This window comes from Triturus cristatus, chromosome 11 (assembly GCF_964204655.1).
Source record: "Triturus cristatus chromosome 11, aTriCri1.1, whole genome shotgun sequence".
Classification (NCBI taxonomy): Eukaryota; Metazoa; Chordata; class Amphibia; order Caudata; family Salamandridae; genus Triturus; species Triturus cristatus.
The window spans coordinates 1,006,032,819-1,006,057,884 of NC_140594.1; the positions used below are offsets into that span (position 1 = coordinate 1,006,032,819).

The window sequence follows — 25,066 nt, forward strand, 5'->3', positions numbered from 1 at the left end:
CCAAAACAGTAATAAAGTCAAAATGCAAAACAAGAAAACTCCGAAACAGGATTAGGAAAGTAAAGTAACACTTAATAGACAAAACAACACCCAAATGACGAAAGTCCAATACGGAAAACTGGAGATATATATTTTTAAAGTTGTAAGTATGCATAGCACCAAGAAACACAAACTGCCAATGGTAGCCAATGGTCACAGTAGACTGGACCTTGACATGCTCCAATGCTGACCAAGATAAATCTCCGGTCGGAGACACCAACCAGGTTCGTTCTAGTCAGAGATTTCATCTTCTGCCTATAGTCCTTTAAGTTCCAACACACATGAGAACACTTCCCACTGGATCCCTCTTCTAAAGCCCCCCAGGGCCTCAGGGGAGGTACTAAGAGACTCACAGGGTATCACACAGAGGCCAACAGCATATTCCAGTTCAGGTCCAGTTGACACTGGTCAGCTGGACAGTTGCAGGAAAGGGATTTCGAATTGCAGGTCAGCCTTATGACCCTTGGAGTCTACTTCTTTGTCTTTGGTACAAGAGGCTGCAGGTCCAGTTCTTCAGGGCTTCCCCCAGGTCACAGACAACAGGTCCAGTCCTCCTCTGTACTTCCTCGGGTCTAGCAGTGTTCTGAAGAGGTTGCACGGAAATGCCACAGTTATACTTGGCATGAACTAGTGGGTGGGAATTAATCCTGGCCATAACCTATCCAATGGGGTCAAAGTTACCAGGGCCAACCCTACCCATTTTGGGCATTTTTAGGATGGCAAGGTCTTTGGCCATACTAAACTTGGGCTTTGAGGGCTTGTGTGTGTGGCGTGTGCTATGGTAAACATTGTATCCTACCAAATCTAATTTAAAAATCCAGTTTGAAGTAGCCACTATACACCCAATAAATCGAGAGACGGAAGAATGATAGGATAAAATCAGGATTCTTCAACAAAAAGACAGTGAACACACAGAAATTGTCTTGACATCCTGTTCTCTGCTATGGAAGTGTGCCCCAAGTGTTTTATGTAAACTTAGCAGACTGTCTTGTGCTTACACTAGGCCCGGGCAGGAATGCCACCATTTTATATGCTCACATTTAAAGTTGACATCTTTTCTTGAATGTTGACATTTGACACTCATTTGCTTGCGTGCTTGTATCGAAAATGTTTAATGGAATATTTGTGCTTGCGTTTGCACATCTTTTTAGGCCTATTATCAGATTCTTAAACATTTTGTATGAAAGCTAAATTTCACTGCGCAAAATGATGTTATTTATTATTGTTTGCTTGGCGACAGCTTTGTCAGGATAGAATCAATAATGACAGCCTGACTGGGACTTCGGCATGGGAATATGGGTGAAGTTTATTATATAAACGACACCACTCCTTTGCCTAGTTAGAAGAGTATTTCACTGACACTGGCGGGATCACTCCATGCTGGATTTCCAGCCCAGCTGAATCCTGTTTATCTCCTGAGAAGGATGGTGCCCAGCTCTACACGAAGCTGGGCTCCCAGTTTAAAAATACCCACAGGTAACTGAGGAGTTAGATCACCCTACAGGGATTCTGGCAGATTCACCCACCCTAGGCACACTAGGATAGGGAGCGCTAAGTAGGAGCACAACTAGATCTGTACATATATGCAAGCATATACTCTATGTGAACGCACAATGGTTGAATTGTTCACTTTCTTTACCATTCTTCTGATGCTAATTACTTTGTTCTATTTACTTCTGTTGAATATTGCAGTGCACATATTTCACACAAGAATGTTCTTACTTCAATAAATATTGAAATGCCAATTTGAGTATTTCTTGTGTCTCTCTTTGGGCATGCATGACTTACCAAACAAAATGGTTCTAGATCTGTTTTAAGTATTTCCATGGGGAGTCAGGGTTGTTATGTTCTGAAGTTGCACATGCTACCTGTCACCTTGCTAGGTTAGGGATGCAGATGGTGCACAGTGAGCTAGCCAGGACTCAGGCCAATAGATCCTGATGGCGTGCGTAGAACCAGCTTTGATGTTTATGTTGTCCAACAAACACGTTTTTAGTGAGAAAATATGAACCGCCCAACAAGATAAGTCAAGCAGGATTTGACACTTCAACAGGATTTGACACTGCAGTGTCAAATAAAATGGCCACAGCTCCCACCCTGCATATGCTGTGAAATTCAGACTGGCTATTCTGGTCAGTCTATTGTTTGATCCTGGCTGACAGTTCACATCTTTTTCAAAGATATTCAAATGATAATTACTGTCTGGAAGAAGTTGGAGTGCAAATACAAATTATCCTGAGGAATTTTAGGCAGCCTAATGGTAATTTCTAAAATTTACTTTTCCTTAATATTGATTAAAAATCTGACTTCACAATTGAATTGAATTTTGGATAGCTATTAAAAATAGTTGATTAGGTATTTTTCTAGATCGTCCCATTCCTGAGATACAGTATTAGAATTTTAGTCTGTACTCTGGTTTTCTACATAGGATATATAGGCCTGGCACAGTTAAAAGTAGCGTTTTGGAGGTAGTCAACCTAAGGGCATGTTAAAATTAAGATTCTATGTGTCCTACTTTTTCAACCCATGCATTCTGCCTTGTAGGCTACAAAGCCTACATAGGGTTGCCTTATTAATATTTATAAGGGGAGGTTTGACTTGTCAAAAGGGTTTATTGTGACAGGTCTAATTGCAGTTTTTACACTGCTACAGCCAAACTACACAGGGTACACCTGACGCTATAACTGCACTGTCAGCGTAGCTGATGGTACATTAGGTGCTGCAGTCCACTTGTGTGTCTTTTGCTTTCTCACCCTAAGTGTGCCGGGTATGCCCAGACGTGGGTCCCAGGCTCACTGTGCCACTGGATCCAAGCTATCCTGGCTGATGAGGGGTGAAACCACAAAACTGGTCCAAGGATGCTTGTTTCCGGTCCAGGGAGGACCTGGCTTGGCAGTTCGGCCTGGACTCTTCCCACGAGGCACACGGTCAAGACTGATTTGCATATGGCCAGGTCTAAACTGGGATGGCATGGTGAGCAAAAGAATGATAGATTTAACCCAGATCTCTTGACTGGGGGAGAATGTTTTGATTTGTTTTGCATTTCGTCCATCAATTGTGTGTCTTTTGCAGTCCACTGGTGGTTTTTAACTTCCAGGCCCTTGGTACACTTTCTACCATATACCAAGGACTTATTGGAATGTTAATCACGCCAATTAGGAATATGCCAATTCAACCAAGTTAAAAGGGGGAGCAGAGACATTTTACTACGTCTTAGCAGGGGGTTAGGTGCGCAAAGTTCTAAAACCAGCAAAAATACAGGGTCCAGAAAGATGCGAAAAACTTGGGATGACCATGCAGAAAAGACAGATATCTTACCCTCTTGAACTCTATGGGTAAGCAGGAGCACTCCAGTTTGATTTTAATTATTTATTGATAAAGATTTTACTGTGGCTTATTCTTGCAGAGCGCCTGCATTTAAATAAACAGCCAGAGTAAGTAAGGAGTACTTCTGGATTTTTCCTCAAATTTATGAGTAAGCCAAAAGTACAGCAAGAGTAACTCATACTGACTCACACCAGTCTTTGTGAATTGGCCCACCTAGAATTCAGGGGCTTGATTTGCAAAGATTTTGCTGTGATTAGCTCTACCTAGAAACCAGGAGTAAGCCAGGAGTACTTCTAGAGTAAGTCACCCTTACTCACAGCAAAATCCTTGTGACTCAGGCCCTGGGTCTGAATATTCCCAACTCTGGAGCTTAGCTATGGCTCGCTTATCATATACTAAATGCACTATTGGTCCATTTCACAAAGGGCGCGATTCATAAATATTTGGATACGAGTTGGTGTGACATACTCCAAACTTACCTTTCAAATTCAGTAGTAAGACTGGGGTACTCCTGTAGGATGCCTGGCTTACTCCTGGGACCAGGTTCACAAAAATCTTGCTTGGACGTACTCTTCCATTAGTCCAGGCTTGCTCTACTATTCAAAGAGTAATACCCCTGTCTTACTCCTGGAATCCAGGAGTACTACAAGAGTTACCCACACCTACTCAGAGCCAACTCTTTGTGTCTCAGACCCAATACGAGGATGTGGTTGTGTGTGAAACTCTGCACCTGATTCACCTGTTTGCTGCAAACAGAAATGCTCATCCCAGGGTTCACCTCTGTACCATGCTCTGTCCGCACTTGGCGTGACACTGCGAGCTGCCTGCCTTAAGTGCTTGTTTAATATAAATAAGCTGGCGATCGTTTCTATTTAGCATGTCGTTGTTTTGAGTACTTTACAGAACAAGTGACTTCCTGCGAATGATAAACTGAAGGCGAGCCCTGACAGCAGCAGGAAACCAGCAAAGCTTCCGTGGGTGGCCATTGCCACCTATTACCTGCAACATTACCCAGCTGTTGCCTGCAGCTTCTCCTGCATCTGGGGGACACGCGTCTGCGGTAACACAGATTTTATGTGGCTGCGTTTTCACCCGGGCAGGCGATGAATAATTTTTTCGACATGTTTCGGATATCGACGAACTCTTCCCAGTCCAGCACCAGGTTTTTGATGGACTCCAGTAGAGTCTCCACCGTCAGCAGCCAAGTGACAATGCATGACATCCTGAACAACAAAAGCAAAGAGTGAGTAAAAACAACTCGCAATAAGTAAGAAACATTCCCGTGTATTCAGAGCCGAATGGTCATCAGGGACTGGTCCAATTCAACACAAAAATCTCTGCATGAATTTCGAATGCTGGGCGTGCATGCAGAATGTCTTGTCTTCACTGTGTCGTTGCGGCCTCTGATAGTTACAATCGAGTTTCATAAGTATTTGTATTTTTGGCGGTGATTAGGTAAAACAAACACAATGATCATGTTTAACAGTTTGTGCTACCTTTCATTTATTGTCAGCCACATGTTTAAAGAGCCGGTGGATGAAACAAAACAGGGATAGAATGAAAAGTGGATCTAAACCGTCTTTTTTTGCATCTATCCCCACTTTTGATAGTGTCAGCATCGTAGGGGGTCACAGAAGCGTTTAAAAGCCCCCTCTGTAATAGCAACTACTATTATCGCAAATATTCCAAAGGCCAATTTTCTGAGAAGAATTCTTTTCCTTGTGGCCTTCACGGAAAGTAGGAAATTCCCAGGTGCCGTGGTGCAAGTCCATGGCAACAAAACAACCTGTGTATTACGAACTTTGCTTCCTCAATCACTATAAAATTCCTAATAAATACACAGACTTAAAATCATTGTCGAAACATGTAAGAATCATTTAGATGTTAAACAATGCAGCACAGTTTAAAGGACTGTCAAAAAAGCGTAGGTGTAAACAGGGCCACTGGGATTATGCGATTGTGTCACTACGGAGTTTTTCGTGTATTTACAGATGTGCCGCATTTGCCACATAATTCATAATCTGCTGCATATTCTGCCGATTTTAATAAAAAAATATTGTTTCTAGTTCAAACAGTTAAAAGTTACTAAAAACGCAGTGGCACGTGTGTTTCGCAGTGAAAGGCTCTTTGAAAAGGTTCACTGGTCACCTTTCTGTTGCTCATGGCTATATTTTGGTGTTAAACTGGTAATAATAAGGTGCAACCAATGGGCAGGCAGTGTTAGCAAATGTATAAGTGTCCAGATAATAAAGTAATAATATCACAAAATGTGCCACATTACTTTGCATAATTTGCGTGTTTCCTGCTGCATAATTTACTAAACCCTGCCGCATAATTTGCCCCTCCCCTGCCGCATACTTTCAATGGCCTTGCGTGTAAGAAACATACATTAAACACATAGGGTAGGAAACAGTCTGCATTACCTGTCTTGTTTGATGTTTGGGTCTACTCACCATAAGTCACATCCTTAACTATGATCACATTGCTAGTGTCTGCTTTTTTTGTTGTTAGTTGCTAGTGTCTGTCATCAGGTTCACACCCCTTCTTATCATCCTAATTCCATAAGCAGCCATCTGAGCAGCACCTCCTCGGCCTAATATATAGTGCTCAAAAAACGAAGGGGTTCTAGGGTCTCACTACCGCCCCAAAAGAAGCAATCTTGTCTTTGGCAGTGTCACCACCTGTCCACCACTAAGGTTTCTGCTGCCGCGTCCAGATTCAACTTTATATACTGTCTCCGACCAAGCAATTTTGGCACGTTAGTTCTTAAATCCCACATAGATTTGCCCTCCAGGTGTACTATAGCCAGGGCCACTGCAACGTTGTAATTCTGTTGCCACTGCTTTTTCCACATAACTATGGATTGGCCGCATCTGCCACACAATCCGTCATCGTCTGCATAATCTGCAAATTTTAACAACAAAAAAATAGTTTCTAGGTCAAATGGATCAAAAGTTACTAAAAACATGGTGACGTGTTGCTGTGCAGTGAAAGGGCCTTGGAAAACGTTGACTGGTCATCTTTCAGATGTTTGTTGCTGTATGTGGTTGTCAAACTAGTAACAGTGAGGGGGAATCTTTGACCAGACTGTGTTGCATTACATCACACAATTTGCCTTTTCTTGTCGCCTAATTTAATCGACCCTGATGCATAATTTACTCCTCCACTTCTGCATATTTCTAGTGGCCCGGAAGATCGCCTTCTGACTTGTCCACCCTATCATTAGAAATCTCTTTTCTCATCCAATTAAACCCTTTCATTCAAATCGGTTTGCCATTCCTCTTTCTTAACATAACAAACTATTACCTCTTTAAAAAATACAAGCAACATGTTTTATTTACATCAATGAAATGTAAATAATTTTAATCTGATAATTAAGACAAATACAAATTGCTTTCAGCTACAATAAATTCCATCTGAAAGCCAAGAGTGCACAGGCATAATTCGGGAACAATTAGGATCCAAAATACAGTCTGCAAAAATGTCTACCATACATAAATATTTCTCAACAAGTACCTGAATTTAAAGGCCACAGCCACACAAACAGGGTAAAATTACTTTTTCTAAATCCACTTTTTGCTTATTTGGAGACACTTTGAAAAGTAGCAGATTGCCATTTTTGTAGGAAAATATTTATATTTGGTGGATATTTTAACAGTCTGCGCCCTGATTATGAGCGGCTCAAATTTCCTGGTCGCTGAGCCAACACTTTTTCACTGGAATTTTAATCACCACTTTTGCTGTAATTGCCGTACCACCCGCAAATTTCCGCATCCAAATGTTGACATGTTAAAGTTGTCGAAATTCAGTCCGGGTAAATGCCCAGTAATTACCCATACATCTAGATTTCAATACAGAAAGCAGCAAATTATGCACTCTGCACCAAATTCTGTAAGTAATTCCTCATTTAAAATGGGTAAATTTGTAATAGGTGCAATTTATTGCCCCCGGTAAATTGCGAACACCAGTGTATTAAATTTTACCAGGTGTAATAAATATCGAACAACTCCCCTGTGTGCTCATAGTTAGGACCCATGTATTGCAGTCTGTTATTTCTTTTTTGCAAAGTATGTTTTTGTGGCCTTCGCTTTCACATCCTACCATTAAAAGTCACAGCAAACATGAACACCTTTTTAACTGCTACAACCAGGAGTATGAATGGGGCTCACTCCTATATTAACAAGAAAAAGGCCCATTCAAGCTCCGGGGGCTTCAAAGTCAAGAGGTCTGGACATGTGTTCATGGGATTATTACTTTAAATATCAATAGCTCTGCATTGCACTTGTACTTTGGCACCCTGTGCAGTAACTGCCTGCAGGTCACTGAAATGAAGAGATGACCCACAGACAAGACTAAAAAGTAGTGCTTTGGGTACATCCTCTGTTCTGACTTGTGAGAGTTGGAATGTAAAGTGCATTGTACTCTGCAAATGATCCATGGGAGGACCAGGTTTTTTTTTTTAGTATTATATAGCGCAAACTCGACCCTAAGGTATCAGAGTGCTTTACATGAGCACCAGTTGCGTTACAGACGGACACATTCATTTTGTTAGGCACGTGGAGATTAAGTGATTTGCCCAGAATCACAGAATGTTGAGCGTCCCTGCCGAGACTCGAAGCTGGTTCCCCAGCATTGAGGTTGACCACTCTAGCCGACCTACGCTCCTTACTCCTGGAGGACCTGAGGGTCTAGGGTGGACAACAATTTTCTCTAGTACTAGTAAAAGGTAAATACAATGATTATCCTCAAAGGTCAAGCACCTGGAGAAAGGTTAATGACCCTTCCCAGAGGTCAAACACCACCCAGAAAAATTAGTGGGCCAGAGATGCAAAGGGATTTAGCATTCGCTAAATCATGGAAGAGTGCAAAGGCAAAAACCCTTTTTCAAGCGTACTAAGCCCGTTGAACGATTCAGAAAAGATTTTACAAATCATTAAATGAGTTTAGGAAACCATACCGAATCAGTATATGAAAGGAGTGCGCTTAGGGTGTTTCTCCAAAATACTGATATCTTGCTGTACGTCTGAATGCTTTGCAACCAAACCAGTCACAAAATATTACCATTTTACTGGCACCTCAAAAGAGGTGTTAACCCATTCGAAAAGAAGAAGGTATGCCCTTCTGAATGTATAAAAAACATTTTTAGGAGTAGGCAGGGGTCCATAGGAATGTTTAAATAATGTTGAAGTAGGGCAACAGCAGGCAGGACAAAGCTTTTTGAGAAAATAGTTCTCGGAGGCTGTAATTAAAGCCTACAGAGTAACAACACATGTAACAGGGGTGTCTCCATGGGAGGTTACAAAATGAAACAAGGCGGTCCTAAGGAGGGACTACTAAGCCTATTGACCAATGAACAGCCACAGTTTACAGTGGACAATGACACAAGCCAATGAAACATATGGGCAGAGAGTGGGCGGAGCTTCACGTCTCTACCTGAATACAGCATGACTCGCAGAGCAGCGCATGCACTGCCCAGGCTCGACCTAAAAACAATGACACATCAAGCATACAATTTTGTTTTTGCACCAAACACTAATTTATGTGCAAGATGAGTAGTTGTGAACATTACAAGGGATTGCCTAATATCTGTGAAAGTAAACCTTCATTGATGCTTTGAGATATATTAGTGAAATCCAAAGCACATTTTCCTCATAGGAGGATGTGCATATATTACTTGCGTTAAAGTGAATGTATTGAAATTAATGTTGTCTGAAGCAAAAAGCCCAAATTACACAGAGAAATGAAATACGTATCTTGTTAAATGTACGTGTTGTATCATGCATAAACTACATAGTGAAATTAACTCAAGTATAAAAGCAGATTGGAAAAACATGTTCATAAATGAGGGATTTTAACTTGGATCTGTTAAAACTGAATTGTCACTTTAAACCTGCTGCTCTTTTGGCAGACTTTAAGAATAATTAGTGTTTTTTGCTGGCACAAACAGGGCTACCAGTTGCAAATACATATTCGTACTGCCGAATTCATCTGTCCCTGTCTGTCTGTAAAAGCACAGGATGACTAACCTAATACTTTTTTTTTAACATATTTTATTGAGTTTCTCCTTTTCCATTTACAACATTATGCACTGTACAGCTTGCCCCATTTTTTAATACTTGACCATTTACACATGCGTCCGCTGCAGTACTCCCCTGCAGCCCCCATACATATGTCATCCTACTGCAGCTTTCGAGTCCAGTGTTTAAGGAGCTAGGTAAGCATGTACATTTTTAGGATTCACATTTCCACCATAATATATCTAACTGTCCCAAACTCCCCACTCCCCTCCCACCCCGGTCTCACGCGTACTACACTTAACAGCCTTCTTTATCTAAGGATCCGTCTAGGCTGTGTGCTTACTTGTTGGTGTGCGGCTCGATACCTCCTGTGTACACTACATCCGCTTAACATGGTTGTCCTTTCGTATCCTAGTACCCATCATTGGGTGCGGGGCTTGTGGTTCGTATAGTTTCCAGCAGGATGTCCCATTCTAGTGCTATTGGCACTTTCCGTAAGCCTTTAAACTCTTCCCTGCGCAGTGCTGCACTCTCTGCGGTACCCCAGCGTACCATTTCCGTATGCCATGCCCTTACATCTGGGGGCCTCCCTGACTTCCATCTCATTGTAATGTTACGTATGGCTAATATAAGTGCCAAATCCACAAAACGGTATTGCACTTTGTGTTTTGACATTCCGACATGCAGCCCCAATATGCACTCCTCTATTGTATCCTTCACCTCGCGATGTGTCGCCTCCCCTATCCTATGTCGTATGGTGTCCCAGTAGGTCCGTAATCTCGGGCAGGCCCACAACATATGCATTAAATCAGCGCCCTCTACCAGGCATCTCGGGCAGTGGTGCTGTGTTTGGGGAAACATCCTGTCCAATCTTTGTGGAGTAAGGTAGGCCCTGTGCAAGACCATGGTCTGTATGAATTTAAATTTCGTATTCCTCGATGTCTTCCTTGGGTGTTCTAATACCCTGGTCCATTCTTTGTCTGTGAAGATCCTACCCATATCCCTCTCCCATGTGACCTTCAGTGCGGCCGAAGGGGCCGCAGTGTGTGTGTTTATGCTTGTATAAAGCCACCTAATAAGATGCCGACCTCTGCCCATGTAATGTACCATTTTAACCAGGTCATTAGTTAGTGGCTCCTGTCTATCTGGTGCCCAGTGCCTTTTGACGTATTGCATCAATGCAGCATGCACTAGATACAATGACTAACCTAATATTCAGATGCGGCTTTAATGTGTATGCCACAGGCATGACTGGTTGCAGGCAAAATATATGTGGGGTAAAATACTCCCTACTGTACATTATAAGGATACTGTAAGCCACTCAATGTTTATTCATGTTCGATTCATTAAAATCATTACGTATGTGCAACCGTACAATGCAATCACACGTAAATACTTAACCAGCAATTATTGATAAAAGCTTATTAGAAGATGCAAAATGCAATCAATAATATTTCTAAAAAGAGCACAACGCCTTGTAAACTGTGTTTAAAATTATTTTGCAATAAAGGGATGAAAAATGAGTCCATATAGTATTACCGTTTTCTGCTATAGAGGTTCATTTAGGGTTATGGGAAAAGGGAAAAAAGGTGCAGGCTAGTTGGTCGTAGTGAGGTTGTAGAACACAAGGTGCCTAACAAGTGGGTGTGTAAGGATGTTAGACTCTGCTGGATTTGTTTCATGGCCCCACTGAGAAGGCCCACAAAGATGGTACTGGAATATAAAAGACAGGGGGCAGTCCTCTTGTGGTGCACCGGGCCGCAGTCTCTAAGAGGGCTTTGCATGTGGCTCTTGCAGTATGGTTTTTGTTTGTCAGGATCAGTTAGTCAAGGCTTATATTTTCTTCACCAGGAGTCTCACAGTTCTTATTCGTTTTCCACCCAATGGGCCGGGCTGTGCGTAGTGCTACTCAGATGATATTGATAGATTTCCCAAGCCTTGCATAAGACTGTGGGGTGTTATCAGTAAACCCCATGTTAGGTGCCTCCCTGCAGCGTCTAAGGCTATTGCCTTGACAGAGAGGAAATAGGAGGCAATGTCGGTCATTGGCAAGGTGGGGACAGCAACACAGCAAGAGAGGCCAAGTCCTGAGATAGTAGTCGCAAGAAGATAACCCGTCCCTGAGTGTCCAAAGTGGATCAAGCAACAATTGGTAGCGCTAGAAGTCTCATGTATGTGGTTTTGTTTCTAGTCTGAGGACTCAGTGGATATTTAAAATAGAGTTGGGCTTTACCCTTAATGTAGGAAGCATCCAGAGCTGTGCAGAGTGGCCTGTGTTAGATCCTTTCAATGTCTCTTTCAAGTGAGGCTTGAGTAATTTGCGCATTCACTGTCTTTTTCCACATTGGCAGGGTGATGCTTGGATTGGTCAAATTTGTTCTTTCTTTCTTCAGGACACTGATGGCTTGGAGCAGCTGTGAGTGCCATGGAGAGCACTGATCTGCAAATATTGTTTGTAGCTGAGCTTTCAGGGATGGAACTGGGGCCTACAGGGTTCTGATGTAATATTTAATTCGGTCTCCTAGGCAGGACAGGTCTAGGCTTGCCAGTATCAGCTCCAGCCTCATCCTGGCCCTCCTTGCGTGCCAAGGATAAGCGAATATTTTTTTAAATGCCATTATTTGAATATTCATGAGACACTTGCCAGTTTCCCCAGGGAAGCTAAATGTCCATAGTTCAAAGCAGGCACTAGCTTGGCTCGGAAAACATTTATGAAAGGTTATTGGATATTGTAAGTCAACAAGGAATTTTGCGACATATGACATATAGAGGAACAAGTTTCTTTAAAAGTTCATGGAACTCTAATTTGGCTTAATATCCTTATAATGTACAGCCGGGGGTGCTTTATACCATATAATATTAAGGATACTTTTTGTATTTTTATTAAGATTGATGCCAAGTATGTCAGGTCTAACATACAACATAAAAGTACAGAGGCATAGCGCTTTCATTATTTTCATTTATTATAGCACTAGGTAAGTAAAAAGGATAAAGGCCTTGGTGTAATATCCAGAAGCTTCCCAGTGTCTTCTGTTAAAAAAGTTTCCCTTGAAACAAACCAGCGAAGTTCAAATGTGTAAAAAATACTGCAGTCCTTTTGTTTTCACACACAACTGCGTTGTCTAATAATAATAATATCCACATTTGTAAAGTGCGAACAATCACCCGTAAGGGTCTCTAGGCGCTGGGGGCCGTCGGGAAGATTAAGCAAGCTATTGCCCAGAATCGCATAGTGCTGGGCTACTCTGCCGCCAGTGCTGGGGATCGAACCGTGATCCCCAGATTCCCGAGTCAGTCGCCCTGGCCGCGACGCCACACCTCTTCCCTTCCCTAATAGTATCTTTCAATGCAAACATATCTGCTAAATGCATCACCTTTTGTATCTGCTCACAATGCAGCCCCCTTGAAAGTAGCAGTCATAGGATTTGATACTTATTGAATAAAATTGATGCTGCTTCATTAAATTCCTTGCAATATGTTCCAAGCAAGTTCCTTCTTTAGCAAGCATCATAAATAACAATAAGAAAGACTGATGTGAAAACATGAATATTTCATATTTTAATGCACTGCTTGAGGTGGGTCTTTCAACCAAAAGCACGGCCCATATAATGTAGTGGTGAAAAAAAAAATTGCATTGTGGGCTTGAACAAAAAGAGAAAGCAGTGTTTCTTTTTAAATGCTGCACCTGATGTAAATGAGGATTTTAGAAGCCTTGTTTATGGTAATTGGCACAGCAGGAAAGGCTCTTTTGTGTCGGAGATAATTCTCGGTCTCTTACCGAAATTAACCTTCACGTTTGCTTTGTTTAGCTGCAAAGAATGTCTGTTTTCATTCCAAGCTATTTTCTTCTGACAGCGGAAAGAGGTAAGATGGCGCCGTGGGCCTGTATGAAGTCTGACATCAGAAGTTGCAGATTATAACGTATTAAAAGGGTCTTCTGCGTTTTTCCTTCTTACAGGCACATTCTGGCATTAGAACACACCTGTAAGAAGGAGATAAAGTTGTTCTCAGTCTAAGGATTTTTCAGTATCCTTACAATTTATATGAGGTATGAATTATCCCCTGCTGTAACGTATAAGGATATTACAAGTCATCGAAAAATTCCATACTATGGGGCCGATTCCGATGTTGTTCGGAAAGGCTCTCAATGGGATTATGTTTTGCAGAATCCAAAACGGAAGCCCTGTTTCCAAACAAATTGTACACATTTCCCAACGACCGATTATGATGTCCGGAAACCGTTCGAGCAGTCCAAATCAGTTCCAAAAGGCATTCAGACTGCCCAAGTCTTTCAGAGCCTATTCGTACATCTCTATGGACATGATTTCCTGATGAGCGATTACGATGACCGATTCTGACAGCCGTTCTGATTCGGTTAGCCTGACAAGAAACGGCTGTCGGGATCTGTCTTTGGGGGCCCGTTGCAGGCCCCCTTCACCCGTAGGTGTGCGAATGGGGCCTGTGGAGGTACCCAATCGATCCCTCTTCCCAACCATGCACAATGCGGCAGGCACCATGGGGTGCCCGCCACAGAGTGCAAGGTTTTCAATTTCTCGTTCGGAATGCAGACCCCCATTGAAGTCAATGCGTGTCCGACCAAACGATGTTGGGTAGCATCGTAATTGGTCGTCCAGACTCGCAAGACCCTATTTGTTCGGAAGCGAATACAAGACCGATTTGTTCGGAACAGTTTCCTAATGACATCAGAATCGGCCCCTTAGTGGACGAGCGAGGCCAAAGGCTGAGTTTCTTTATGAGGTTAAGGAACTCCAAGGTGACTTGCAAGAGCCTTACCATGTACGCCAGGGGGTAGCTTATCCCATATAATACATGTGTTAGACCTGGCACCTTGGCGTGAGTTTCCCTTCCACTTTTTGATGGTGTGCCTCGATTGTTTTGCTGGTGTTGTCCGCTCAGGGCACTGCGCCACGGCTAATCCGTGCCGCAGTGCAAGTGCTCCCTAGGTAAAGTGTACCTGTAATTGATGTCCATGATTGGTTTATTGGATTCACTGTCAGTCCCCAGTAAAGTGCACCAGGGGTGCCAGGGCTTGTGAATGCCAATGCTGCTGGTGGGCTTGCAGCGCTGGTTGCGCCACCCACGGAAGCGGCCTTGTAAAGTGTGTCTAGGGTCTGCCACCGCAGACCCTGTGCGCGGTCCGGGACCGTCGCGCTGACTGCGCAAGTGCCCCCACTTGCCAGTCCCTAAACCTTCCCTTACCTACATATTAGCCACCCCTCTGGTAGGCCCGAGGGCAGGGTGCATTGTAGGCATAAGGTAAGACATGCCCTGGTGTGTGTGGCATGTCTTAGTAGTGAATTACAGCCCTTTCCGTTCTTCACTATTGAAGGCTACCTGCTCTCCATAGGCCAGAATGGGCTGCTGGGATCACGCCAACGCTGTGACCCCAGTGGACTCAGAGAGCATGGTAGAGTGTCAAGTTTGGTATGCCTGAACTCAGAATAATAAAATACTTCTTGTAGTCAAGTTTATTTTAATATCCTGGGTTTGTAAATGCTACTTTTAGAAAGTTAGTATTTACTGACCTGACCATCTCAGTCCGCCTCTGCTGTGTGTGTGTGTGTTCTGCCTAGCAACAGTAAGGAGCAGGGTGGGGGAATCCCCAGAGACAGGTTGGCTGCCAGGTGGTGGGTAGAGAGGTGACACCTGGATGGGTGGGAGGAGTACACCTTGACTCTTGAATAGACCTGTGCTCTGCCACCACAAAGCCGGCGCCACCCCCTGTGGGGCGGCTGATGTCTCTGCCCTGCTGCTGAAAGGAAAGAGCAGAGTCACCATAACAAAGTGCTCCAGAACTGGACTGAGCCAGGCCTAGGCCCCCTGGCGCTAAAGAACAAAAGAATCATGGTATAAAAGTAGGAGCCTGGCTCCTAAGAAATCAGAATCCTGTTTACCACAAAGAACCTCTGCCCGACTAGAAGGAGAAGAAGACGCTGGAGGAGCTGGCCTGCTGCTTGCCTTGCTGAGAAAGGAGAGGAAGAGACTTACTGAGAAGACTTTGCTACTTTGTGCTTGAACATTCTCCAAGGGCTTGATCTGAGCTTGCCCCCTGAACTGAACCCCAGGAACAGTGGGTTCTCTGTGCTTTTGCTCGTCCTCCAATTCGAGCCGTGTGTGCATCCCGCTGGAAAGAGACTGCGCCCCTCATCGTCCCTCCTAGGGCCGTGACACTCAGAAGCTCGCCTGCCTCAAACCCGTGAGAGCCCCGCTCCGTCCTGAGCCGCTCTCTGTCCCCGGGCCAGGCCGCCTGCATCCCTGTCACCGCCTGCTACTGGAGCGCGCTGACCGCGCTATCACCCCTCCCGCCGGAAGCCGTCCGACGACTGTGATCTACGCCGGGTCATCCAGCTGCACTGACCGTGCCCTGCGACCCCGCTTCGCTATCCCCGGACATCTCAGGCCGCGCCGCCCCCGCTGTGGAGACCCTCCGGCACCGCCGTGCTAAAGGGTCGCTGGCCGCGCCTGCCTACGTGCCCACACCTGCTGATTGAGGACCCAAGAACACTTCCCAAGCTGAGAGTCGCACCAACCTGTGCCGACTCTCCACATCACGAAAGAAGTTCCAGTATCGGGCTCGGGGCCCGCAACGCCTTATTTCCCCCGTTCGCAGGAACCGATCTCTGTGAGTACTGGAACTACAAGTAAAGAGACTACAAAGTATCCATTTGAAACTACGAACCCAGAACATTTGCCTGCTGTATAACCTGGCGGCCTAGCGAAAACGTTATTGGTCTTGTGATAAGTCTGCTGAGATATATATACCTTATTTTTACATAAAGAATCGTATTTTGATATATATCCAAGTCTGGTGTCCGTTTCTGGGGGGATTGATGTATTTACTGTGTGTACGATTGTAAGTGCTTAACCAACAACGCCTGAGGAATCGCCTTGGCTGCTCACGCCACGCACCTAGAGGGTGAGCAAGGGTCATTCGCGAGGGGTTATCCTGCGCCCTGACGTGGAGGAGAGGGTTCCTGCTTGACACAAGGGCAACCTTGCGCCAACCAGAGATCCCCGACTCTAACATTGTTGGCAGCGGCTGGGATTTCGGATTTGCACTTGTAATTTGCATACAGTGAGTTATTAATCACCAGATAGTGAGAGCAGACCAAGTAACGCAGCCACAGGTTTTCATTTGTTGAACTTTGTCGAGACATCTGCCATTACTGCAACCATGCCTGGCTCACTCTCTGCTGGAAGAGCGCTCTCTGTGATTTCTGGAATAGATGAGGTGGATTGGGAGAGACTGGAAGGCTACTCGATGGAGCAATTGAAAGGCTACAGTGTAAAATTCCGAGTCCCCCATGCTGGATTCAAGAGGAGGGTCCAGTACGCCAAGGCGTTGAGAGCCTGGAAGGAGTCACGAGACCCACGGAATGCGGGGGACATCGTTCCACCCGACAACCTTGAGGAGCCCAGCAGAGTCCGGTCGCCAGAGGAGCTGGCAGACAGGGCAGCCGACAGGGCGCATGCAATGGAGATGGCAAAGTTGGCAGGACAAATGGAAATGGAAAAGCAGAAGTTGGCCCTGGAGGCACAACAACGCCAAATGGATCATGATATAAGATTGAAGGAGTTGGAGCTGAAGGCGAAAAGTTTGGACACCGCTCCTTCTGGTGGCAGCACTCCACCAGCGCAGGTAGAGTCCAAGGTGTACATCCCCAAAGATGTAGTAAAGGAGTATTTCAGAAAGGATGACATAGGGCAGTGGTTTAGGGCCTACGAGGTGGCCATGTCCTCACACCGGGTCCCTGAGAAAGACTGGGGAGCGGGGTTGTGGGGAAGGTTCCTTGCTGAAGGGCGTGACACACTGTTAGATTTACCCTTAGATCTCCAAACCTCATACCCCCATATGAAGGAAGCTTTAATGACCAGGTATGGGTTAACTCCTGAGCTATATAGACAGAGGTTCAGGGAGACCAAGAAGATCCCTGAGAGTACGTATGTGGAATATGTGACCTTTTTCTGCAGAGCGCTGGATGGTTGGGTGAAGGGTAGCAAAGTGAATGATTATCAAGGGCTGCTTGATTTAATTGCATGGGAGCACTTGTCCAGTCAATGTTTTCCTGAGCTACGCCAGCACCTGATTGATAGCAAGCTGTCCAACCCGAGGAAGCTTGCTGAGGAGGCGGACCGCTGGCTCAGCACCAGGGTCCACAAGGGTCAAGTGGGAGACTCCGCCAAAGGTGGGCAGGGTCCCCAGCAGAAGAGTGGGGGGGACAAGGGTAAACAGAAGGGGTTCCAAAAAGGCCCCCAAAGTAATTCCCAAGGGAACCAGCAGAAGGGTTCTCAGCCTCCCCCACCCCCGCAGCAGAACGGGGCCCCGACAGGTAGACCTGTTCCAAAGGGGCCCTTCAATTGTTATAAGTGTGGTGACCCGGGTCACATTGCCTCTGATCCTAAGTGTCGCCTGTTTGGTAAGACCGCACCCACTGGTGCTCCACCCCGGCAAGTAGCTAGTGTTAACTTTGGGGAGGAGGTAGCAGTCCAGGAGGGTGGGGGTCCCGGGCAGATGACCCTAGTCTCGCTAGGAGACAGTGAGATGGTCCCTGTAACCTACCTGCCCTCTAACACTAAGAAATATGGGCAAGTAGTGACCATCAATGGAAAGAAGGTTGAGGCTCTTAGAGATACAGGAGCCAGCGTGACCTCGGTGAGGCAACACCTGGTGTCTCAAGAGCAGATTGTACCCAATGCCTACTGTAGGGTTGTCAATGCTGACAACATAGAGAGTCGTTGTCCAATGGCTCAAGTTCCCTTTGAGTGGGGGGAGGTCTCTGGTACTCTACAAGTCGCTGTGAGAACTGACATGCCTGTAGACTGTCTGCTAGGGAACGACCTGGAGAGCTCCCCTTGGGAAAAGGTGGAGAAGACCACGCATCTGAGGATGGTGGGTCTACCCGACTGGGCGTGCGTGACCACCCGGTCCATGGCAGCCAGTAGGGGTGTTGAGAGGGTCCTGGAGCCTGAGGGAGAGGTCCAGGAACCGGCCTTAGGGAGAAGGCGCAGGAGGCGCGGGAAACCGGCCCCCGAAGTTCCCACGGCCCAGGAAGAAGTAGACCCTGAGGGGGATGCTCTGGAGCCTACCGGGGAACAGATTGCCGAACTGGGAGACTTGCCTGAGCTGACCCATTGGCAGCAAGAAGGAGGTCCCTCCAGGGAGGAATTCTGCAGGGAGCAGAAAGAATGCCCTTCTCTCGTGGGTATGCGGCAACAGGCTGCGGACCAGGCCAATGGTGTTCAGGCCAAAACACACTACGTGTACTGGGAGAGTGACCTCCTGTATTCCGAGCCTAAGGCTGCTGAACCTGGGTCAGCCCGTGTGCTGGTGGTACCCCAGAAGTTCAGAACCTTCCTACTGGGGCTGGCTCATGATGTGCCGTTAGCAGGACATTTGGGGATGGACAAGACCTATGACAGGCTTGTCACCCACTTTTACTGGCCCCAAATGCATAAGAATTCAGATTCCTACTGCAGAACCTGTCAGACTTGCCAGGCAAGTGGTAAGAGCGGAGGGAAGCACAAGGCTCCTCTGCAACCTTTCCCTGTGGTCGGTACGCCATTCCAACGAGTGGGTATTGATATTGTGGGGCCTCTGGACCCCAAGACAGCCCTGGGCAACAGGTTCATCCTGGTCTTGGTGGACCATGCCACCCGGTACCCTGAAGCCATCCCTCTGAGGACAGTGACGGCCCCCGTGGTGGGACGGGCACTGATGGGAATTTTCTCCCGAGTGGGATTCCCTCTAGAGGTGGTGAGCGACAGGGGGACCAATTTCATATCCACATATATGAAATCCCTGTGGAAGGAGTGTGGGGTAACATACAAGTTCACCACTCCTTACCATCCCCAAGGAAATGGGTTGGTTGAGAGATTCAACCGAACCCTCAAAGGCATGATCATGGGCCTGGACGGTCCAATGAGGCGTAAGTGGGACGTCCTCTTGCCATGCCTGCTCTTCGCTTACCGAGAGGTGCCACAGAAGTCTCTAGGATTCAGCCCCTTTGAGCTTCTGTATGGTCACCCGGTAAGAGGACCTCTGAGTTTGGTAAAGGAAGGCTGGGAGCAATCTCCCAGGAAACCTCCCCAGAATGTATATAGTTACATGCTGGCCTTCCGAAACCAGACTCGGCGTTTCAGGCAACTTGCTGAGGCAAATCTGGAAGCCAGCCAGGAGGAGATGAAGCGGTGGTACGACCGGAATGCCACTCTGGTAGAGCTTCAACCTGGACAAAAGGTGTGGGTCTTGGCCCCAGTGGAGCCGTGTGCACTTCAGGATAAGTGGACAGGTCCATTTGAGGTTGTGGAGCGCAAAAGTCCTATCACCTACTTGGTGGACATGCAGACTCCCAGGAACCCTTTGAGGGTCCTACATGTTAACCGCCTTAAGCCCCACTTAGAGAGGACCGAAGTGGGCATGCTGCTGGCCACTGATGATGGAATGGAAGAGGAGACCGAGCCTCTTCCTGACCTCTTAGTGGCCTCTGAGAAAGATGGGTCAGTGGATGGAGTTAACCTCTCACCCACCCTGACGCCCGAACAACAGGAAGACTGCCGCCACTTGCTGGGACAATTTTCCGACCGATTCTCCCTGGTTCCTGGTGTCACAGATTGGTGCGTCCATGATGTGGACACAGGAGACAGCTTACCTGTGAAGCACAAGGCTTACAGGGTAACTGACAGGGTCAGAGCTTGCATCAAGGAGGAGGTCTCCAAAATGCTTGCGCTAGGGGTGGTTGAGTCCTCCAGCAGTCCTTGGTCCAGCCCCGTGGTCTTGGTCCCAAAGGCTGCTGCGCCGGGAGCCACACCTGAACTCCGGTTCTGTGTGGACTACAGAGGACTCAATTCAGTCACGAAGACTGACGCGCACCCCATCCCCAGAGCTGATGAGCTCATTGATCGGCTGGGGGCTGCCCGGTTCCTCAGCACGTTTGATTTAACGTCTGGGTACTGGCAGATCGCCTTGACCGATGGGGCCAAAGAGAGGTCCGCATTCTCTACACCAGATGGGCACTTCCAGTTCCGAGTCATGCCATTTGGGATGAAGAATGCCCCTGCCACCTTTCAGAGGTTGGTCAACCAGGTACTGGTTGGGCTGGATGCGTTCAGTGCCGCCTACCTGGATGACATCGCAGTGTTCAGTGCCACCTGGCCTGAACACCTGCGCCACCTCTGGGAAGTGTTGATGGCGCTGCGCCGAGCAGGCCTCACGATCAAGGCAAGCAAGTGCCAGATCGGGCAGGGTTCCGTGGTGTACTTGGGACACCAAGTGGGGAGTGGCAAGGTGGCACCCTTGCAACCCAAAATCGAGACCATCCTGGCTTGGAAACCCCCCAAGACGCAGACCGCAGTGAGGGCCTTCCTGGGGCTCACTGGGTACTACAGGAGGTTTGTCAAGGGCTATGGAACGATCGTTGCCCCCTTGACAGAGCTGACTTCGAAGAAGCAGCCCAGGAACGTGATTTGGACTGACACCTGTCAGAAAGCTTTCGACACCCTGAAGACTGCCATGTGCACGGCGCCCGTGCTCTTGGCCCCCGACTTCTCCAAGGAATTCCTAGTCCAGACAGACGCTTCAGAGCATGGTGTAGGGGCTGTTCTTTCACAGATGACGGAGGAGGGCTGGGACCAACCCGTAGCCTTCATCAGTAGGAGGTTACTTCCACGGGAAAGTAGGTGGAGTGCAATTGAGCGAGAAGCATTTGCTGTGGTCTGGGCGCTGAAGAAGCTAAGACCCTACTTGTTTGGGTCTCACTTCCGGGTTCAGACGGACCACAGGCCCCTCAGATGGTTGATGCAAATGAGGGGTGAAAACCCGAAGCTGTTGAGGTGGTCCATCTCCCTACAGGGTATGGACTTTACGGTGGAACACCGTCCTGGTACAGGTCACGCCAACGCTGACGGTCTGTCCAGGTATTTCCGCCTTAGTGACGAGGAACCCCCTGGGCAAGGGTAGTTCTCCCCACATTTCAGCTGGAGGGGACACGTGTTAGACCTGGCACCTTGGCGTGAGTTTCCCTTCCACTTTTTGATGGTGTGCCTCGATTGTTTTGCTGGTGTTGTCCGCTCAGGGCACTGCGCCACGGCTAATCCGTGCCGCAGTGCAAGTGCTCCCTAGGTAAAGTGTACCTGTAATTGATGTCCATGATTGGTTTATTGGATTCACTGTCAGTCCCCAGTAAAGTGCACCAGGGGTGCCAGGGCTTGTGAATGCCAATGCTGCTGGTGGGCTTGCAGCGCTGGTTGCGCCACCCACGGAAGCGGCCTTGTAAAGTGTGTCTAGGGTCTGCCACCGCAGACCCTGTGCGCGGTCCGGGACCGTTGCGCTGACTGCGCAAGTGCCCCCACTTGCCAGTCCCTAAACCTTCCCTTACCTACATATTAGCCACCCCTCTGGTAGGCCCGAGGGCAGGGTGCATTGTAGGCATAAGGTAAGACATGCCCTGGTGTGTGTGGCATGTCTTAGTAGTGAATTACAGCCCTTTCCGTTCTTCACTATTAAAGGCTACCTGCTCTCCATAGGCCAGAATGGGCTGCTGGGATCACGCCAACGCTGTGACCCCAGTGGACTCAGAGAGCATGGTAGAGTGTCAAGTTTGGTATGCCTGAACTCAGAATAATAAAATACTTCTTGTAGTCAAGTTTATTTTAATATCCTGGGTTTGTAAATGCTACTTTTAGAAAGTTAGTATTTACTGACCTGACCATCTCAGTCCGCCTCTGCTGTGTGTGTGTGTGTTCTGCCTAGCAACAGTAAGGAGCAGGGTGGGGGAATCCCCAGAGACAGGTTGGCTGCCAGGTGGTGGGTAGAGAGGTGACACCTGGATGGGTGGGAGGAGTACACCTTGACTCTTGAATAGACCTGTGCTCTGCCACCACAAAGCCGGCGCCACCCCCTGTGGGGCGGCTGATGTCTCTGCCCTGCTGCTGAAAGGAAAGAGCAGAGTCACCATAACAAAGTGCTCCAGAACTGGACTGAGCCAGGCCTAGGCCCCCTGGCGCTAAAGAACAAAAGAATCATGGTATAAAAGTAGGAGCCTGGCTCCTAAGAAATCAGAATCCTGTTTACCACAAAGAACCTCTGCCCGACTAGAAGGAGAAGAAGACGCTGGAGGAGCTGGCCTGCTGCTTGCCTTGCTGAGAAAGGAGAGGAAGAGACTTACTGAGAAGACTTTGCTACTTTGTGCTTGAACATTCTCCAAGGGCTTGATCTGAGCTTGCCCCCTGAACTGAACCCCAGGAACAGTGGGTTCTCTGTGCTTTTGCTCGTCCTCCAATTCGAGCCGTGTGTGCATCCCGCTGGAAAGAGACTGCGCCCCTCATCGTCCCTCCTAGGGCCGTGACACTCAGAAGCTCGCCTGCCTCAAACCCGTGAGAGCCCCACTCCGTCCCGAGCCGCTCTCTGTCCCCGGGCCAGGCCGCCTGCATCCCTGTCACCGCCTGCTACTGGAGCGCGCTGACCGCGCTATCATCCCTCCCGCCGGAAGCCGTCCGACGACTGTGATCTACGCCGGGTCATCCAGCTGCACTGACCGTGCCCTGCGACCCCGCTTCGCTATCCCCGGACATCTCAGGCCGCGCCGCCCCCGCTGTGGAGACCCTCCGGCACCGCCGTGCTAAAGGGTCGCTGGCCGCGCCTGCCTACGTGCCCACACCTGCTGATTGAGGACCCAAGAACACTTCCCAAGCTGAGAGTCGCACCGACCTGTGCCGACTCTCCACATCACGAAAGAAGTTCCAGTATCGGGCTCGGGGCCCGCAACGCCTTATTTCCCCCGTTCGCAGGAACCGATCTCTGTGAGTACTGGAACTACAAGTAAAGAGACTACAAAGTATCCATTTGAAACTACGAACCCAGAACATTTGCCTGCTGTATAACCTGGCGGCCTAGCGAAAACGTTATTGGTCTTGTGATAAGTCTGCTGAGATATATATACCTTATTTTTACATAAAGAATCGTATTTTGATATATATCCAAGTCTGGTGTCCGTTTCTGGGGGGATTGATGTATTTACTGTGTGTACGATTGTAAGTGCTTAACCAACAACGCCTGAGGAATCGCCTTGGCTGCTCACGCCACGCACCTAGAGGGTGAGCAAGGGTCATTCGCGAGGGGTTATCCTGCGCCCTGACGTGGAGGAGAGGGTTCCTGCTTGACACAAGGGCAACCTTGCGCCAACCAGAGATCCCCGACTCTAACAACATGGTTACACCATCACCTTTCCCACAAACCAATTAAATTGTGGTGTGTAGCTCTTTGATACGAAAGAACAAGCATGTTTTCAAATATGAAAAATAAAAATAAAACCTCTAGTGCAAAAACAAACACATCAAAAACCTGTTGAATATGTTGCAAACAGATATCAGAAACAGTTCAGTACAAGTCAGTTAAAAAAAAAAGCTGTAGTAGCTTGGAATGTGTAGAAAGAGGCATAAAGATTCTAGCTTTTCTCCATCTGAAGAGTACAAAAAAATAAACACATTCTCTTTGCTTGTCATTGCAAGCTATTAAAACAGAGCAGAAAAAAGAAAAGCAAGATTCCTGTTTTTGTTGCTTTAAAGTGCTACTCCAATTATGCTCTGTGACCTGACCTGTCTTTCATATCAGCTGCTGGCTCTGACAGGAGGTAATGTGATGTCAGAATGCGACGATAATAACTTATAATAGTCAAAATCTGACGTCTTTTCTTTGCAATCAGCGACTGAGAGCATCACTAGTCGCCGATTATAAAGAAACTAGAGGTGTACATTTATACACAGATTACAAAATCCCATGTATGATATGCTAATTATTGTCTGAAAAGAGAGAAATGTAACAGTGATTCCTTGCAGAGTGAAACTGGCAGTAGAAGGACAAACATCTTAGAAAAGTAGTATAGTCTTTGTTCAAGTGTACCTTTTGGACCACATGACCAGTAAAAACATAGACAGAGGCAGCATAGTAACAGTGGGGGGTATGCACGATTAAGGGTTCTCATCTAGAGGTGGAAAGTAAAGGGACAACCATCATACATTGGCGGTTGTCTTGTCCACCCAACTCTTGCATCCCAAGCCTCATTTTGAGTGATAGAGATGGCGGTTTCCCTTCTGGTGAATCAGGCAACTAGCTCAGCAGTTGAATAAACTCATATGTTGAGACGCTACTGGTGAAAACTGAATTAGAAAGGGGCACCCTATTTGGGATGACCCCTTCAATGGCATTTCTGTCTGCTTTTTACCAGTCCAGATCCAACTTGTCCCAAGAGTAGTCCTGAACTGGAAAATTAATAAAATATCCCCAGCTTATCAGGGTAATAATTTTTTATTATTTTCTGAGGAGAAACCTTCACTTCAGTGTATGTCTTCAGAAAATGAAAAAAACGTGTGCATTACAATTATTGCTTGGCACACCGGCCACCAACCTTTCTGTAACAGCCAATAAAATGATGTCATCAGGATCTGTAATGTAATTCAAATTGTAGACAAGTTTATTTGTGTGCATCCCACCCCAACACCACAGAAGTATTAACACAAAAATCCCCAAGCATTTGAAACCCAAACATTGCATAAAGAGCATTGAAAAAGTCTTACATTGTACATAAGATTAATAAATGTGAAACACAGAATGCAATACTAATTTTCCCTCTTAACTAAAAAAGAAAAAGCAATGCTCCTTAGGTAAC

General features: G+C 46.8%; 1 protein-coding gene across 3 annotated transcripts in view; it reads left to right on the top strand.

Annotated features, from left to right (window-relative positions):
* The first annotated feature begins 4,302 nt into the window (after positions 1-4,302).
* Positions 4,303-25,066, top strand: part of LOC146785834 (transient receptor potential cation channel subfamily V member 6-like) — a 318,210-nt gene continuing 297,446 nt past the window's right edge. Inside the window, exon 1 of one of the 3 annotated variants that reach the window (XM_085635167.1) lies at positions 4,303-4,609. In XM_085635167.1, the coding sequence (XP_085491293.1) occupies positions 4,470-4,609 (140 nt within the window). In that variant the 5' untranslated portion in view covers positions 4,303-4,469. The remainder of the gene's footprint in view (positions 4,610-25,066) is intronic. The other 2 variants (XM_085635169.1, XM_085635168.1) reach the window with 2 other exon arrangements.